Below are 17,589 nucleotides of genomic sequence, written 5' to 3' on the forward strand. Positions count from 1 at the left end.
TCTGCCACCTACACCACAGCTCACTGCAATGCCAGAACCTTAACCCACTGAATGAGGCCAGGGATCGAACTGGCAGCCTCATGGTTCCTAGTCAGATTCGTTTCCGCTGCAGCACGACGGGAACTCCTTTTTTGGGGTGGGGAGCTGTACCTGTGGCATACAGAAGTTCCTGGGCTAGGGGTCGAATCAGAGCTGCAGCTGCCAGCCTGTACTACAGCCACAGCAATACCGGCCAGATCCAAGTCGCATCTGTGACCCGTGCTTCAGCTTGAGGCAACACTGGATCCTTAACACTCTGAGCCAGGCCGGGGACTGAACCCTTATCCTCCCAGACACTGTGTTGGATTCTTAACCCACTGAACCACAAAACTCCCTGCATCATATTTTTTTGAAGGTCTGTTTTTAGGTGCATTTTTAGGTCATCTGGGAGCACTGACCATTTTATCATTATGAAATTATCTTTCTACCTGGAATTCTTTTCTGGAATTTACCTTTGCTGATATTAATATAGCCATTCTGGCTTCCTTCTGATTAGTGTTAGCATATGTTTTCATGTTTTTATTTTTGACCTGTTGGTATCCTTACATTTAGAATGCTTTTTTGGGGAGTTTCCATCATGGCTCAGAGGTTAATGAACCCAGATAGTATCCATGAGCATGCAGGTTTGATCCCTGGCCTCACTCAGTGGATTAGGGATCTGGTGTTGCCTCGAGCTGTGGTATAGGTCCCAGAGGCAGCTTGGATCCCATATTGCTGTGGCTGTGATGTAGGCTGGCAGCTGTAGCTCTGATTCGACCCCTAGCTTGGGAACCTCCATTTGCTGTGGGTGTGGCCCTAAAAAGACAAGGAAAAAAAAAGAGCTTTTCTATAGGTAGCATAGAGTTTGGACTTACTTTTCTATTTGCTTTTTTTTTTTTTTTTGCCTTTTTAGGGCTATTCCCATGGCATATGGAGGTTCCCAGGCTAGGAGTCTAATTGGAGCTGTAGCCACTGGCCTACACCAGAGCCACAACAACAAGGGATCCGAGCTGCATCTGCAGCCTACACCACAGCTCACGGCAACGCTGGATCCTTAACCCGCTGAGCAAGGCCAGGGATTGAACCCTCAACCTCATGGTTCCTAGTCAGATTCGTTAACCACTGAGCCACGACAGGAACTCCTGCTTTTTTTCTTTTTTTTAAATTGTCTTTTTGACTTTATTGTTTACTTTATTTAAAAAAATTATTGTAGTTGATTTATGATGTTGGGTTTACTATTCTATTCAATCTGATAATCTGTTTTTAGTTGGAGTCCTTAGATGATTTACATTTAATATGATTATTGATGTGGTTAAGTCATCTTGCTGTTTTATTTGTCCCATTTCTGTTCTGTTTTCTTTTTTTTTGTGTGTGAACAATTTATTTTTTTATATTGCTCAATTAGTTTATTACATTTATAGTTGTACAGTGATCATCACAACCCAATTTTATAGCATTTCCATCCAAAACCCCCAGCGCATCCCCCCATCCCCCAACCTGTCTCCTTCGGAAACCATAAGTTTTTCAAAGTCTGTGAGTCAGTGTCTGTTCTGCAAAGAAGTTCATTGTGTCCTTTTCATATTCCACATGTAAGTGATAGCATTTGATGTTGGTTTCTCCTTGTCCGACTGACTTCACTTAGCATGATAATTTCTAGGTCCATCCATGTAGCTGAAAATGTCGGTATTTCGTTCCTTTTAATGGCTGAGTAATATTCCGTTGTGTATATGTACTGCATCTTCTTGATCCACTCCTCTGAGGATGGACATTTAGGTTGTTTCCATGTCTTGGCTATTGAAAATAGTGCTGCAGTGAACACTGGAGAACACGTGTCTTTTTGAGTCCTGCTTTTCACTGGAGAGATGCCCAGGAGTGGGATTGCTGGATCAAATGGTAGTTCTATTTTCAGTTTTCTGAGGAATCTCCATACTGTTTTCCACAGTGGTTGCACCAATTTACAATCCCACCAACAGTGTAACAGGGTTTCTTTTTCTCCACACCCTCTCCAGCACTTATTGTTTGTAGACTTTTTGATGATGGCCATTCTGGCTGGTGTGTGGTGGTACCTTATAGTGGTTTGGATTTGCATTTCTCTAACGATGAATAATTTTGAACATCTTTTCAAGTGTTTTTTGGCCATCCATATGTCTTCTTTGGAGAATCGTCTGTTTGGATCTTCTGTCCATTTTTGGATGGGGTTGTTTGTTTTTTGGTATTGAGCTGTAGAAGGTGTTTATAAATTTTGGAGATTAATCCCTCGTCAGTCGATTCATTTGTAAAGATTTTCTCTCATTCTGTGGGTTGTCTTTTCATTTTGTTTAGGGTTTCCTTTGCTGTGCAGAAACTTTTAAGTTTAATTAAGCCCCTTTTGTTTATTTTTACTGTCATTACTCTAACTAAGAGGTGGATCTGAGAAGATGTTGCTGTTGTTTATGTTGGAGAGTGTTTGGCCTGTGTTTTCCTCTGAGAGTTTTATAGTATCTGGTCTTATATCTAGGTCTTTAATCCATTTTGAGGTTATTTTTGTGTATGGTGTTAGGGAATGTTCTAATTTCATTCTTTTCCATGTGGCTGTCCAGTTTTCCCAGCACCACTTACTGAAGGGGCTGTCTTTTCTCCATTGTATATTCTTGTCATAGATTAGTTGACTGTTCGTTTTCTTTTTCTGCCTTTTTTATGATTTATCAAGTAATTTCATCATTCCATGTTTAGTCCTTTGATGACTAATTAACTATAACTGTTATTTTAGTAATTGCTTTAGGGCTGATAGTATACATCTTTAACTTACAAAATTTACCTTCAAGAGTTATTGTACTACTTCAAACAAGGTATAAGAACCTGGAACAGTATACTTTCATTTCTCTTTTCCTGCTATTGTGCTATTTTTGTCATTTTACTTTTGCATATGTTACAAATTGCACAAACATGTATACATTTATTTGTCTATTCTTTTTATGCTTTAAACAGAGGGATTTGGTTAATAAGAAAAAAGTATATTTATTCATGTAGTTACTATTTTGGGTGACTTTGATTTCTCTGTGTATCCATATTTCATCATAGTGTAACTTATTCTGCCTGAAAGACTTATTTTAACATTTTTTGGGAGTTCCCGTCGTGGCGCAGTGGTTAACGAATCCGACTAGGAACCATGAGGTTGCGGGTTCGGTCCCTGCCCTTGCTCAGTGGGTTAACGATCCGGCGTTGCCGTGAGCTGTGGTGTAGGTTGCAGACGCGGCTTGGATCCCGCGTTGCTGTGGCTCTGGCGTAGGCCGGTGGCTACAGCTCCGATTCAACCCCTAGCCTGGGAACCTCCATATGCCGCAGGAGCGGCCCAAGAAATAGCAACAACAACAACAACAACAACAAAAAAAGACAAAAAAAACCATTTTTTGTAGTGTCAATTTGATGGTGATGAATTTTTTTAGCTTTTATATGTCTGAAAAAGTATTTCACCTTCTTTTTTGAATGGTATTTTCTCTGGCTATAGAATTGTAGTTTAACAGTATATATATATATATATATATATTTTTTTTTTTTTTCCAAAACTTTAAAGATGTTGCTCCAGAGAAGGGAGGAAACTTTGGGAGGTTATGGATGTATTTGTGGCTCAATAGTGTATACTTATCCTAGACTTTTTAACAAGTTGTATATATTATATATATATCTTCTATATGTTAATAATCTTAACTGAAGTGATTTTTTAAAAAAAATATTGCTCCATTATTTTCTAGTCTCCAATGTTTCTAAAAAGAAATCTGCTATAATTATTATACTTAATGTTTTGTCCTGACTTATTTTAAAATTTTCTGTGTATTACTGATTTTGTATAATTTGATTACAATGTGCTTTTATATAGTTTTCTTTGTGATTCTTGCTTTTCCTTTTTTCAAGTTTTCCTTTTTTCAAGTTTATTGGTATTTTTATCAGTGGGTTAATGCCTGATTTCATCAAATTTGGAAAAACCTTCTGCAGTTATTTTTTCAAAAAAAATTTTTTTTTCTGTTTCTCCCCTCCATCAATTCTTTCAGATACTTCAGTTATACATATACTAGACCGCTTAAAGTTTCCCTGCAGCTCATTGATAGCTCCGTTAACTTTTTTCTCAGTCTCCCTCCACCCCCCCGCCTTGTGTTTTGTTTTATATAGTTTTTGTTGCTGTTCATTATTTTTCTGCAATATCTAATCTGCCATTATCCAATTCAGTTTGTTTTTGATCTCAGACATTGTAGTTTTCATCTCTAGAAATTCAGTTTGATCTTTATAATATTTTTGATGTCTTCTCTTTGCAAGTTCTAATGTTTCTGTAGTGTCCTGAACATATGGAATTCAGTTATAATAATGTGTTAATATCTTTCTCTACTGCTTTTATTATTTGTGTCATCTTGGGTCATAAATATATAACAGCATGTGAATGTTCCTGGGCCAGGGATCAAACCTAAGCCACAGCAGTGACAACACCAGATCTATGACCCATAACCCACTGAGCCATCAGGGAACTCCTTGGATCATATTTAAATGGTTGATTCTTCCTCCTCATTATCAGTCATATTTTTCTTTTCTTTTCTTTTCTTTTCTTTTTTTTTTTTTTTTTTTTGTCTTTTTGCCATTTCTTGGGCGGCTCCCTCGGCATATGGAGGTTCCCAGGCTAGGGATCGAATCAGAGCCATGGCTGCTGGCCTGTGCCAGAGCCACAGCAATGCGGGTTCTGAGCGACGTCTGCAACCTACACCACAGCTCACAGCAACGCTGGATCCTTACCCAATGAGCAAGGCCAGGGAACAAACCCGCAACCTCATGGTTCCCAGGTTGGACTCGTTAACCACTGAGCCACGATGGGAACTCTCAGGAGTATTTTTCTGATTGTTGGCACGTCCGGTAGTTTTTTTTTTTTTAACCAGATGTCACAGACTGAATTTTATCTTTTTGGGTGCTAGATATTTTTGTATTTCTATAAAATGTTCTCAAGCTTTGTCTTAGCAGGCACTTTGGTGGATACAACTTGATAGATTTGGGTCTGGCTTTTAAACTTTGTTAGATGCTTTTAGCACAGCATTTATTTACTTATTTAGGGTTTTATTTTTATTTATATTGAAGTACAGTTGATATACAATGTTGTATTAGTTTTCAGTGTACAGCAAAGTGATTCAGTTATAAACATATATGTACTCTTTTTCATATTATTTTCCATTATGGCTTATTACAAGATATTGTTATAGTTTGCTGTGCTGTAGAGTAAGACCTTGTAGGTATTAGCACAGCATTTAATGTGAGACAGATTTTTGCCCCACTACTGAGGCAAGACTATTTTGAGTATTCTGCTCAGTGCCTTGTGAATTATAGTGTTTTCCCCTGCACTGATGAGAATATCTTTGTGTGAGCTGCAGATTATTTCTTCTAGTAATTTGATGTGGCTTTTCCCCCTCATCCAGCTGATATGCCTGCATTCAGCAGTACTCTGCTGAATACTCAGTGACCTCTGCAGATCTCTTGATTTCTCCCTGTGCACTTCTTTCTTCTATGGTTTTCTATTTTGGCTTTGCCCAGTTTCCGGCTCTCTGTCCTGTTAGGACACCTTCTGTGCTTTCTGTCCCTTTGCCACAGCTGGGAACTTTCTGGAGATGGTAATCTAGGGGAGTTGTCTGACTCACCTCATTTTCTTCTTATTCTGTAGTCACTGTCCTTTAGTACCTTTGTAATACCATTGTTTCATAGATTTGACCTACCCCCCCACCATGGAGGGTAAATCCAGTCTCTTGTTACTCCATTTGGGTTGGAAGTGTAAGCTGTTAGGATTTTTTTTTTTTTCTTCCTGTTTGTGGTAGGATTAATACCTATCTCTTTATACATTTTTTTTCCTCCTCAAGCTCAGGCTGTTTTACTTTGTTCTAAATTTGTTTATTATAAACTTTTGAGATGGTCTTTTTTTCTTACATAGTTTTTGTAAATAACCGTTTCTTTCTTGCTGGTCTGTGTCCTCTTCTGTCTTGTACTTTCTGAGAGCCGAGAGAGTTAGCAAGATATTCAAGAATTTTATCAAGTGCCAAGTATTTAGAGAATGCCAGTAGATATTTGGGTTACTGAGGGTAATCCACACATCCGTGGAGCGGCATTATACCAGTTTGTAATTTATATTAAGGTATCTTTTTCCTTATTTCATTGGTGGTTTGTATATATACCCTCTATAACAATAGCATTACTCCCCTTGTCCCTGCCACCTCTGTCCCCATTTTTTTTGTGGGGGGGGGACAGAGACACTTAGTTATAAATAGTGTCAGTTCCTCAATCTTGTGCTTGATCTGTCCTTTTTCTTTTTCTCAAGACCTGTCCTCCCATTGTTGAATTTATGTCATAATTTTCATCTGGCAGTATCCCTCTGTTATACTTGAGATTTGGTTTAAATTCTGTTTAAGACTTCTCATTTTGTGTTTATCATTAGTAGTTTTTAGCATTTTAGTTGTGAAACAAAACATACATACAGAAAATCACACTTATATAACTTAATGAGTCACTAGGCAGACATCCTCATAACCACCACTGTGGTCAAGAAATAGACCTTTGCAGCCACTCCGGAGGAAAGCTTTCCATGTACCCTTCTCCCCCTAAGTAACTGCTGTCCTGTTATAGTACTTACATTCTTATATTTCTTTGTTATTACTAGCATTTTTAAAACACTGCCAACCTTTTTTTTTTTTTTTTTTAAGTCCTTCTCTATCCTCTAGTTAGTATTACTGGGTACTTCTTTCAGTTTTATTTTTCTCATTGTACCTTTGTCTTTCATGGTATTTGCTTTTTAGGACTGCACCCATGGCTTATGGAAGTTCCCAGGCTAGAGGTCGAAGTGGAGCTACAGCTGCCAGCCTCATCACAGCCACAGCAACACAGAATCCAAGCCACGTCTGCAACCTGCACCACAGCTCACTGCAATGCCAGATCCCCAACACACTGAGTGAGGCCAGGGATCAAATCCGCATCCTCACGGATACTAGTTAGATTTGTTTCTGCTGTGCCATGATGGGAACTCTCCTTGTTTTTCTTTAGATAGTTCATTCTCTTTACATTTCAACTTAAATTCCTTTTATCGGGGTTCCCGTCGTGGCTCAGAGGTTAACGAATCTGACTAGTATCCATGAGGTTGCAGGTTTGATCCCTGGCCTCGCTCAGTGGGTTAGGGATCCAGCGTTGCCGTAAACTGTGGTGTAGGTGGCAGACTTGGCTCAGATCCCGAGTTGCTATGGCTCTGGTGTAGGCTGACAGCTACAGCTCTGATTAGACCCCTATCCTGGGAACCTCCATATGCTGTGGGTGCGGCCTTAGAAAAGACAAAAAAGACTAAAAAAAAAAAATTCCTTTTATCAAACACAGTATTTCTTGATTTTGAAAGATTGGACATACATGACTTAAAAAAAACAAAACAAAAAAACCCAAACGGTAATACCCCAAACCACCCAAATCCTGATTTTTTTTTTTTTTTTTGTTGGTCTTTTTAGGGCTGCCATGCAGCATATGGAGGTTCCCAGGCTAGGGGTCCAATTGGAGCTGTTGCTGCTGGCCTGCACCACAGCCACAGCAGCATGGGATCTGAGCTGCGTCTTCGGCCTACACCACAGCTCACGGAAATGCCAGATCCTTAACCCAGTGAGCAAGGCCAGGGATCAAACGTGGGTCCTCGTGAATGCTAGTCAGGTTCATTACATTTCATTAACCACTGAACCACGACGGGAACTCCCCAAATCCTGATTTTTGAGGGCAGCTGTATATACTGTTGTTATAGTTTTCATATTCAACTTTCTCTGCAAAATGTTCAGAAAAATAAAATGGAAACACACCATTTTAATTTCCGTTAGAGATGCACTCCAAACATGCTTTGCCATGTAATTTATTCCCTTGTAAAGTGTCACAAGTTAATAAGTTGTTAAGGTTAGAGAATCTGAAGTAGATTTTTGTAATATCTCAGATATATGTGCTGGAAAAATGATAGGCTGTTTTGTTTTTACATTTGGTGCCTCTCTATCCTTAAGGTAGCATTCATGGGAAGTCTTTACTGCCTATTCATTGTCTTGCTATGTGGCATGCCGGTATGGACTTTTATGCAGAAGGAGTTTCAGACGTGTATCTAGTAGTGCAAACTTTTGTTTCATTGTTTTTTTCTTTTAGTTTTCTTTCCTTTCTTCCTTTCTCTCTCTCTTTCTCTTTCTCTCTTTCTTTCTCCCTTCCTTCTTCCCTCCCTTCTTCGCTCCCTCCCCCCCTTCTTTCTTCCTTTCTCTTTCTCCCTTCCTTCCTCCCTCCTTTCTTTCTTTCTTTCTTTCTTTCTTTCTTTCTTTCTTTCTTTCTTTCTTTCTTTCTTTCTTTCTTTCTTTCTTCTCTCTCTCCCTTCCTCTTTTTCTATCTCTTTCTCTCTCCCTCTCTCTTCCTTCCTTCCTTCTTTCCTCCCCCTTTTTCCCTTTCTCCATAGGTGCAGCACATAGAAGTTCCTAGGCTAGGAGTGGAATTGGAGCTGCAGCTGCCAGCCTACACCACAGCCACAGCCACGTAGTATCCAAGCCATGTCTGCAGCCTACACCACAGCTCACGGCAATGCCAGATACTTTAACCCACTGGGCAAGGCCAGGGATCGAACCCTTCTTCTCATGGATACTAGTCCTGGATTCATTACCACTGAGCCACAGTGGGAATTCCCTCACTTAGCTTTCTCTTTGCCAGCTTCGTGACATTAATTTTCATTGACCTTCACCTCCTTAGAATATAATTTTTTTCGTATCGTTCTTTATGACTTATATATTTTTTCCTCTTGTGCCTATAAACTCTTCCTCTCCCCTCAAATCTTTTTTTTTTTTGTCTTTTTAGGTCCATTCCTGTGGCATATGGAGGTCCCCAGGTTAGGGGTCTTATCGGAGCTGTAGCTGCCAGCCCACGCCACAGCAACGCCAGATCTGAGCTGCCTCTGCAACCTACCCCACAGCTCGCAGCAACATGGGATCCTCAACGCACTGTGCAAGGCCAGGGATCGAACCTGCAACCTCATGGTTCCTGGTCGGATTTGTTTCTGCTGTGCCACAATGGGAACTCCCCCCTCAAATCTTAAGTAGTAGAAAAAAACCAGGCAATGCTGATGTCCTTTCTTTGCTTCCTGTAGCACAGAGGACCTACTCATGTTCACAGATCAGGTAATTGGTGACTGCTTTAGATTGGAATATGAGCACATAGGATACTGGAACAGTGTTGTCAGTATCCCTGCATGCTGAACCTTAAGTTGATTACCTTTTTCATTATGTGCTCTTTGGACAAATAGCACTTGTCAGAGCAGACCTGAGTCTCAACCTTAGAGTAAGGAAAGAACCTTGATTAAATCACTTAATTTCCTTGCATATTTTTTGCAATTATAGAGTGGGAATGATGACACCTCTAAACTGAGTTGTGAGGATCAAATGTGATAGTGTAGAAATGTTTTGTAAAGTAGTACATAATAGAAATATTATATCGTCGATAATACCATTTGAATCTTTTTTATTTTGCAATAGAGATCATGAATAAAACCAGAGTAAGGAAATTGGAAGTCTATTTTACTAAAAGTATTATCTTAGATGAAATCCCTGATATCATAATTGTTCCCTATAGCAAAATCATGTTTCATATCAAACAGGCTTGGAGATAGACTTTCAGATATTAGTCATTAACACAGATAGACATAGGAGGCAGATTGTCCTTTGGCATAATGGTACTCCTCAGGGATCAGTTAATTGTAGAGTTTAATGAAGAAATAGCATCATCATTCTTTTGTTATAAGATCAAGTTCTAATGGGACTTAGGCTTTTGTATTTTAAGCTGTTTGAAGTAGTTGATTCAACCATATTTTATTATATACATGTACCCACAAACTGGGATAATGAACAGATATATGTTATAAATAAAAAATAAGTAAAATCATTCCCTCAAAACAAGTTGAGTGAAGAGCTATAAAATTAAAATGGCAACTTCTGTCACATTAATTGAAACATGCACTAAAAGACAAAACATTTTAAGAAATTAATAGTCCTTTTTTAACATAGGTATATTACATACTGCTTATTGGTTAAAATATTGTATTAGAAATAAACCATTTAAAGACGTGAAGCCTTGGAGTTCCTATTTGACTCCTAAGCTGGGAAATGCCATATACTGCGGGTGCGGCCCTAAAAAAGACAAAAAAAAAAGGTGTAATACCTCTATTGTTTTACACTAAAGACTTAAGATATCATAGTGAATATTCAGTGTAGAAGTCATAATTTCCATTTATTTCAGGACTGTAATTATGTATTGTAATAAATTGTAATCCTCACAAATTCAAACCAAGATGGATATGATTTTATTTTATTCCACTCCATTCTGCTCTGCTGCAGATGCGGAATATGGAATTTTCCAGGCTAGGGGTCGAATGGGAGCTGCAGCTGCCGGCCTATGCCACAGCCACAGCAATGCCAGGTCCAAGCTGCGTCTGTGGCCTACACCACAGCTCACAGCAACACCAGATCCTTAACCCACTGGGCGAGGCCAGGGATCGAACCTGCATTCTCATGGGTACTAGTTAGGTTCGTTTCTGCTGAACCACGATGGGAACTCCCCAAGATGCCTTTTGAAAGGGACTGAGCTTCTTGGGTTGAAGGTTTGGGAATTCAGATGCAGGAGAATTTTAAGGGGCTTCGTTTAAAGGACGAATTGTTAAATAGTTAGCTACTATGTTGATTTATAAACACATATAAAAATTCTTTTTAGTCCTTGAAGCAGCATTATTTTATAAATCTAAGTAATTTCAGAAACTACTTTCCAACTGGGAGTATGGGGTTAGATGCAAACTATAGCATTTGGAGTGGATAAGCAATGAGATCCTGCTGTATAGCACAAGGAACTATAACTAGTCACTTGTGATGGAGCATGATGGAGGATAATGTGAGAAAAAGAATGTATATGTCTGTGTGGGTGTGTATATATGTATTTATGTACGTATGACTGGGTCACTTTGCTGTATAACAGAAATTGACAGAACATTGTAAATCAACTATAATAGAAAAAATAAAAATCTTAAAAAAAAACCTGCTTTCCTCTATGAAAGCCATATAGAATTTTTCTGGTAGTTTCTTGAGGCAATAACAATTTCATTTAATGGTGAAGGTACCAGGAAATCTGAAACTCACTTCTTCCTTTGATATATTTGTGGTCTTGAGTAAAGTCATTCAGCAGCTCTGTCTCAGTTTATTCTTCTGTAAAATGGAGATGGAGATAATAAGATGTCTTCTGACTCATTCAGTCTGGTTTTGAAGACTAAATGAGATCAAGATGCTTTGAAAACAAAGTGCTATTCAGTTGAAACTGTTATCATAAAGTTGCCTCATATTTGAAGTAAGTAATATACTAACATGAATGTGGGTTTGTTTTTGTTTTTTTTTTTTTTTTCTGTCTTCTTAGGGCCGCACCTGCAGCATATGGAAGTTCCTGGGCTGGGGGTCAAATCGGAGCTACAGCTGCCGGACTACACCATAGCCACAGCCACACCAGATCTGAGCCTCGTACCTACACCATAGCTCACGGCAATGGTGTATCCTTAACTACTGAGTGAGGCCAGGGATCGAACCTTTGTCCTCATGGGTACTGGTCAGGTTCGTTACTGCTGAGCCATGACGGGAACTCCTGACTAGTATTTTTTTGTGTGTGTGCTTTTAAGTCTTATAAGACTTCATGAGGTTAGTAGCTAATGAAGGTAAATTTATTAATTTTATACTTTCTGCAGAAGTAATTTGTGTTGGTTAATGTCTCACCTTTCAAATCAGAAAGCTGAACGTGGCTACTTTAAAGACAGTGCGAGGATCCGGCATTGCCATGAGCTGTGGTGTAAGTTGCAGACTCGGGTTTGGATCCCTCATTGCTGTGGCTCTGGCATAGGCCGGTCGCTACAGCTCCGATTAGACCCCTAGCCTGGGAACCTCCATATGCTGAGGGAAGTGGCCCTAGAAAACGAAAAAAAAAAAAAAAAAAGACCATAAATAAATAAAGACAGTGCAAGTCTGGGTTTGAAATTTAGATATGTAATGTTTCCCTCAAAAAGTACTAAAAAGTTAAGAACACAGAACATGAGTGTGGGTTTGACTTTTTCAGAAAGTGCTTGGTACTATAATAGTTTTTAGGTGTTTTCCCAGGTAAATTACATAGGAAACTCAACTTTTTTTTAAATGAAAAAAAGAGAATAAGGCAGCAGTTCACCAACATGTTTGGGAAAGAAAGATCTGCTTAATGTGTTTCAGTTACATGAAGTGTTTCATTTGATTCTTTAGGGTTCATTTATTTCATTGATTCCAGAATCTCTTTAGTATTAATAGTACCACAGAATCTTAGATTGTGCTGTTAATGATATGAAGCTTTTCTTGGCAAATGAGTGTCCCTTTTTCAATTAAGAGGACTATGGAATTCTCAGTTATTCTTATAGCTAAGTCTTAGGTGAAAATATGCTGAAGTGTGGTTTCTGGCTATGTCTCTATTTGTCACAAAACGTTGAGATTTTAAGGGATTTTTTTTTTAACCTTACCATACTTTTGTTTTTTGGCCCCACGTGTAATTATCTAGTCCAGTTTTGTCGATTGCTAAAACTAAGTCCAGAGAGGTTATAGTTTATACTTATGGAATTCCCTCTTTTTACTTTACTTACTCAAATTAATTTTTTGATTACTGAGGCTATATATAACTATATTCACTTTGAAATATTCAGGTAAGTTTGGCATTATCATAGAAAGTTAGAATTCCTCTTTCAATCTTTTCCAATCCCATTCTGTCTGTCATAGGTAACCTTTGTTAACATTAACGTGTGTCCTTCTGCAGCTTGATCTCTGTATTTTATACAGATATAGAGAAACTTTTAAAAGTATGAATGTTATCGTATTACGTACATTTGGAAGTTTTTTCCATGTATGTTTTCCTGTTTAAATCTACCTCATCTTTAATCCCATACAGTGAATATCCCAGGCCATACTTTATAATTTCCTTCTTTGCTGTCATTTAGATTTATACCTTCTCTTTCCTTCTTTCCTACTCTACCACCCACCATATTATAAATAGATATGCATACCTTTGTGCGTATCTGTGAATAATTCTCTATGCTTTAAAATTTTGCTTTTCTTTTTTTTTTTTCTTTCTTTCAACCTCATGGTTCGTAGTCGGATTCGTTTCCGCTGTGCCACAACAGGAACTCCTAAAATTTTTCATTTCTATACAAACAACAGAGCATTGTCTCTCACCACTCCCCAACTCATCCTGTCCCCAGTCTTTGTCTTCTGCTTAGTGCTAGTCTGGTGTTTAACGATATTTCAGTGAAGGCCATCTTGGGATTTTAAGATCAGAACTGCTCTGGTGATCTTGATTACTGGAAAGACTATTTCTTGACTTAATATAAGGCTATATCCCAAGTGATGGATATAATACAGGAGAGGCAATAAAAGTAATATGGGAGCTTTGTAGTGTGGTGGCTAAGAGATCAGTTCTCTGATATCAGGCTGCTTGGGTTTCAAACTCCACACCACTCCTTAACCACCCCTTACTATTCATTTGTATCGTCAGCTTTAGGCAGGTTGTTTTAACTTTTCTTTGTTTTCTCGTTCACACAAATGGACTCCTCATCTTAATGATGTACTCTTTATAATGATATAGAATCTATGGTCTAGGGTTATTGTAAGGAATAAGTTATAACATATGGAATTCTTGGTGCCTAAGTGCCAGTTAGGTGATGGGGTTCTGGTGGTGTTTGTCTTACATTCTTGGTCCCCATGCTATTCTGAATAGTGATGTGATTATAATAATAAAGGACTACATAAATATAAAGTACACTGTATTCTAAACTTCGGTCAAAATTACTTAGGTTTCCAAGTGACTATTTTCCTTTTACTAAACTTTCATAATGAAATTATTATTATTATTATTAATTTTTTTTTGGTCTTTTTAGGGCCGTACCCGCAGCATATGGAGGTTCCCAGGCTAGGGGTTGAAGCTGAGCTGTGGCCACTGGCCTATGCCACAGCCACAGCAACATGGGATCTAAGTCGGTCTGTGACCTACGCCACAGCTCCTGGCAACACTAGATCCTTAACCCACTGAGTGAGCTCAGGGATCAAACCTGCATCCTCATGCATTCTAGTCAGGTTCATTACGACTGAGCCATGACAGGAACTCCCTGAGTGGTATTTCTAAGTTTTTTTTTTAAGGGCTACTACTGTGGGATATGGAAGTTCCTGGGCTGGGGTCAGATTGAATCTGTAGCTGCTGGCCTACACCATAGCCTCAGCAATGCTAGATCTGAGCTTTATCTGTGACCTGCACCGCAGCTTGCAGCAATGCTAGACCCTTAATCCACTGAGCAAGACCAGGGATCGAACCTGAGTCCTCACAGGTTCTTAACCCACTAAGCCACAATGGGAACTCCTAAAATAATATGTTTTTATTATTATTATTATTATTTTTTTTTGTCTTTTTGCCTCTTCTAGGGCTGCCCCTGTGGCATATGGAGGTTCCCAGGCTAGGTGTCAAATTGGAGCTGTTGCCTCCAGCCTACATCAGAGCCACAGTAACATGGGATCCGAGCCGCATCTGTGACCTACACCACAGCTCATGGCAACACCAGATCCTTAACACACTGAGCAAGGCCAGGGATTGAACCCGCAACCTCATGGTTCCTAGTTGGGTTTGTTAACCACTGAGCCACGACGAGAACTCCTAAGATAATATATTTTTATATGAAATAAGCAGAAACTTGGTTCAGGCATTATAGGAAAACATCTCTTAATTTTTTTAAAAAACAAATGAATAGTGTTGGATAAAAATGATGTGATTAATCTTATTTTTGCTGTTTTAGATTATATATGAACAGGAAGGGGTCTATATTCACTCATCTTTTGGAAAGGCCAATGACCAGGACAGCTTGATTTCAGGAACATTACGTGTTTTAGAAAAGGTATGTTTCTAGTAAATGACTTTATTTAAATGTTTAAATAAAAATAATTTTAAGTTAATAATTGGGGCATTATCATCAAGTTTGAATTTCACATGCAATATAAAATTTTGTAATCAAGCTGTGGTTGTAAATTTAACATGGAAGTGATACTAGAAATAAAATGCTTTAGATAAGCCAGTAAAATGGCATGAAATATTTTATTTTATTTTGCTTTTTAGGGCCGCACCTGCAGCATATGGAAGTTCTCAGGCTAGGGGTTGAATCGGAGCTGCAGCTGCCAGCCTACACCACAGCCACAGCAATGTAGGATCTGAACCTTATCTGCGACCCACACCCCAGCTCACCGCAGCACGGGATCCTTAACCCACTGAGTGAGGCCAGGGATCAAACCGTCATCCTCATGGATACTAGTCAGATTCCTTACCACTGAGCCACAATGGGAACTCCAGTATTTTAAAAAAGTTGTAATAATATAATTTTTATAATGGAAAGCGGAATTTAGAAATCTACAGTCATTTGTCAAATAGTGGTTTATATATGATATTGCATGTTTAATGTGCTAATAAATTTAAGGTATTGGAATTTTAGGTGTTAAATTCCATTTTGTTTCAGGGAATTAAATATAGGTGACTAAAATATAAGATATTGCTGAATAGTAAATACAGTTAATAATTTCTTTCTCTAGGATGCTGAAGTAATAGTAGACTGGAGACCACTGGATGATGCATTAGATTCTTCTAGTATCCTCCATGCTGGAAAGGTATTTAAGAAAAAAAAAAGTATGACTAAGGGAATGCTATTTGTTAAATAAAAATTTACTGACATATAATTCATATAGCAGAAAATTCGCTCTTTTAAAAGTATATAATTCAGTATTCTTAGTGTATTTATAGAGTTGTGCAGCCATCACCAATATTAACTTTTAGAACATTTCTGTTATTTCCAAAAAAGAAACTGTACCTTTTAGCATTCACCCCTCATTCCCACTTAACGCCAGCCTCCTGCATCCATTAATTTTCTTTGTGTCTCAGAGGATTTTCATCTAAATGGAATCATAATTTATGTAGTCTTTTGTGGCTGGCTTCTTTCATTTAGCATAATATTTTCAAGTTCATCCATGTTATGGCACCTATCAGTGATTTGTATCTTTACTTTTTTCCCCCCTTCTTTTGCTAAATAATATTATGTTTATGGCTATGTACCACTTTTTTTTTTTTTTTTTTTTTGGTCTTTTGTCTTTTTGCTATTTCTTGGGCCGCTCCCGCGGCATATGGAGGTTCCCAGGCTAGGGGTCCAATCGGAGCTGTAGCCACTGGCCTACGCCAGAGCCACAGCAATTTGGGATCCGAGCCGTATCTGCAACCTACACCACAGCTCACAGCAACGCCGGATCCTTAAGCCACTGAGCAAGGGCAGGGACCGAACCTGCAACCTCATGGTTCCTAGTCGGATTTGTTAACTACTGCGCCACGACGGGAACTCCTGTACCACATTTTGTTATTCATCAGTAGAGGGACATTTGGGTTGTTTTCACTTTATTATTTATTTTTTTTTCTTTTATTTATTGCTTTTGAGGGCCACCCTGGTGGCATAGGGAGGTCCCCAGGCTAGGGGTCGAATCTGAGCTACAGCTGCTGGCCCACACCACCACAACAGCAACACAGGGTCTGAACCATGTCTGTGATCTACACCACAGCTCACGCAACGCCAGATCCTTGACCCACTGAGCAAGGCGATGGATCAAACCCACAACCTCATGGTTCCTAGTTGGATTCATTTCCACTGTTCAACGACAGGAACACTTGTTTCACTTTTAAGCTACTATAAATAATGCTGCTGTGAACGTTCGTATGTAAGTTTTTGTGTAGATATTTTTCCTCGAAAATATAGGAATGGAATAATTGGGCTAACTTGTGTTTTACATTTCTAAAAGGTATTGATGCCTCACTATGGAAGGTAGACATTTATCTCTATCTTATTGCTAATTCACCTTGAAACTCTGGCTCACTTGTCCATATTTCTTCTCAAACTCTTTAATCACATAGATGACCTTCTGATTTCATCTTAGAAACATTTCTTCCAGAGCCTTCTTGCAAGTTCCTTTTGAAATGGTTGCTTTCTAGGTTGGCTGTGCATGCAGCCATTATCCTGGGGATTCTTTTTACCTCTTTCCCTTGTTTTGATCCCCATTTCCTGGATCCTGTGCTGTTTTCTGTTTTGTTTTACTCTCTCGATTCAGTGCAGCTCCTGGGCTTCCTCAGTAAAAGGGTGAATGAGGGCAAAAACATTTCTTTTTTCAGACTTTTCTATCCTATTCTGAATTGATAGCTTCGCTGGTATAGAATTACAGTTCGAAAATAAATTTTCCCCCATATTTTTCAAGTTATTGTCTCAGGTTTGACTAATTTCCTTTACCAATGTTAAGGCTACTGCATTTAGATTTCCTGATTCTTTTTGTTTTTTTCTTCTTCAGGAGCTTTTTAGATTGCCTTTTTGTTCCCTAGTGTTCTAGATGTCTTGAAAGAATGCCTTTGTAGTCTTTTATCAATTGTGTTCAGTGCTCAGTAAGCTCTTTTAGTGTGAAAAACTTGTGTCTTTTAGTTTTT

At 38.6% G+C, this 17,589-nt stretch overlaps 1 protein-coding gene across 4 annotated transcripts in view; it reads left to right on the plus strand.

Moving 5' to 3' along the window:
* The window catches only part of TBC1D15 (TBC1 domain family member 15), a 79,607-nt gene that overhangs the window by 13,911 nt on the left and 48,107 nt on the right, over positions 1–17,589 (plus strand). For all 4 annotated transcript variants that reach the window (XM_003355517.5, XM_001925336.7, XM_084956351.1 and 1 more), the window contains exons 2-3: positions 14,885–14,983; positions 15,669–15,743. In XM_003355517.5, coding sequence (XP_003355565.2) covers positions 14,885–14,983; positions 15,669–15,743 — 174 coding nt within the window. The remainder of the gene's footprint in view (positions 1–14,884; positions 14,984–15,668; positions 15,744–17,589) is intronic.

The sequence above is a fragment of the Sus scrofa genome, chromosome 5 (assembly GCF_054392235.1).
Source record: "Sus scrofa isolate SSC_HxYL_T2T_F1_AM1 chromosome 5, Sscrofa_HxYL_maternal_Yorkshire_Landrace_v2.0, whole genome shotgun sequence".
Taxonomy (NCBI): domain Eukaryota; kingdom Metazoa; phylum Chordata; class Mammalia; order Artiodactyla; family Suidae; genus Sus; species Sus scrofa.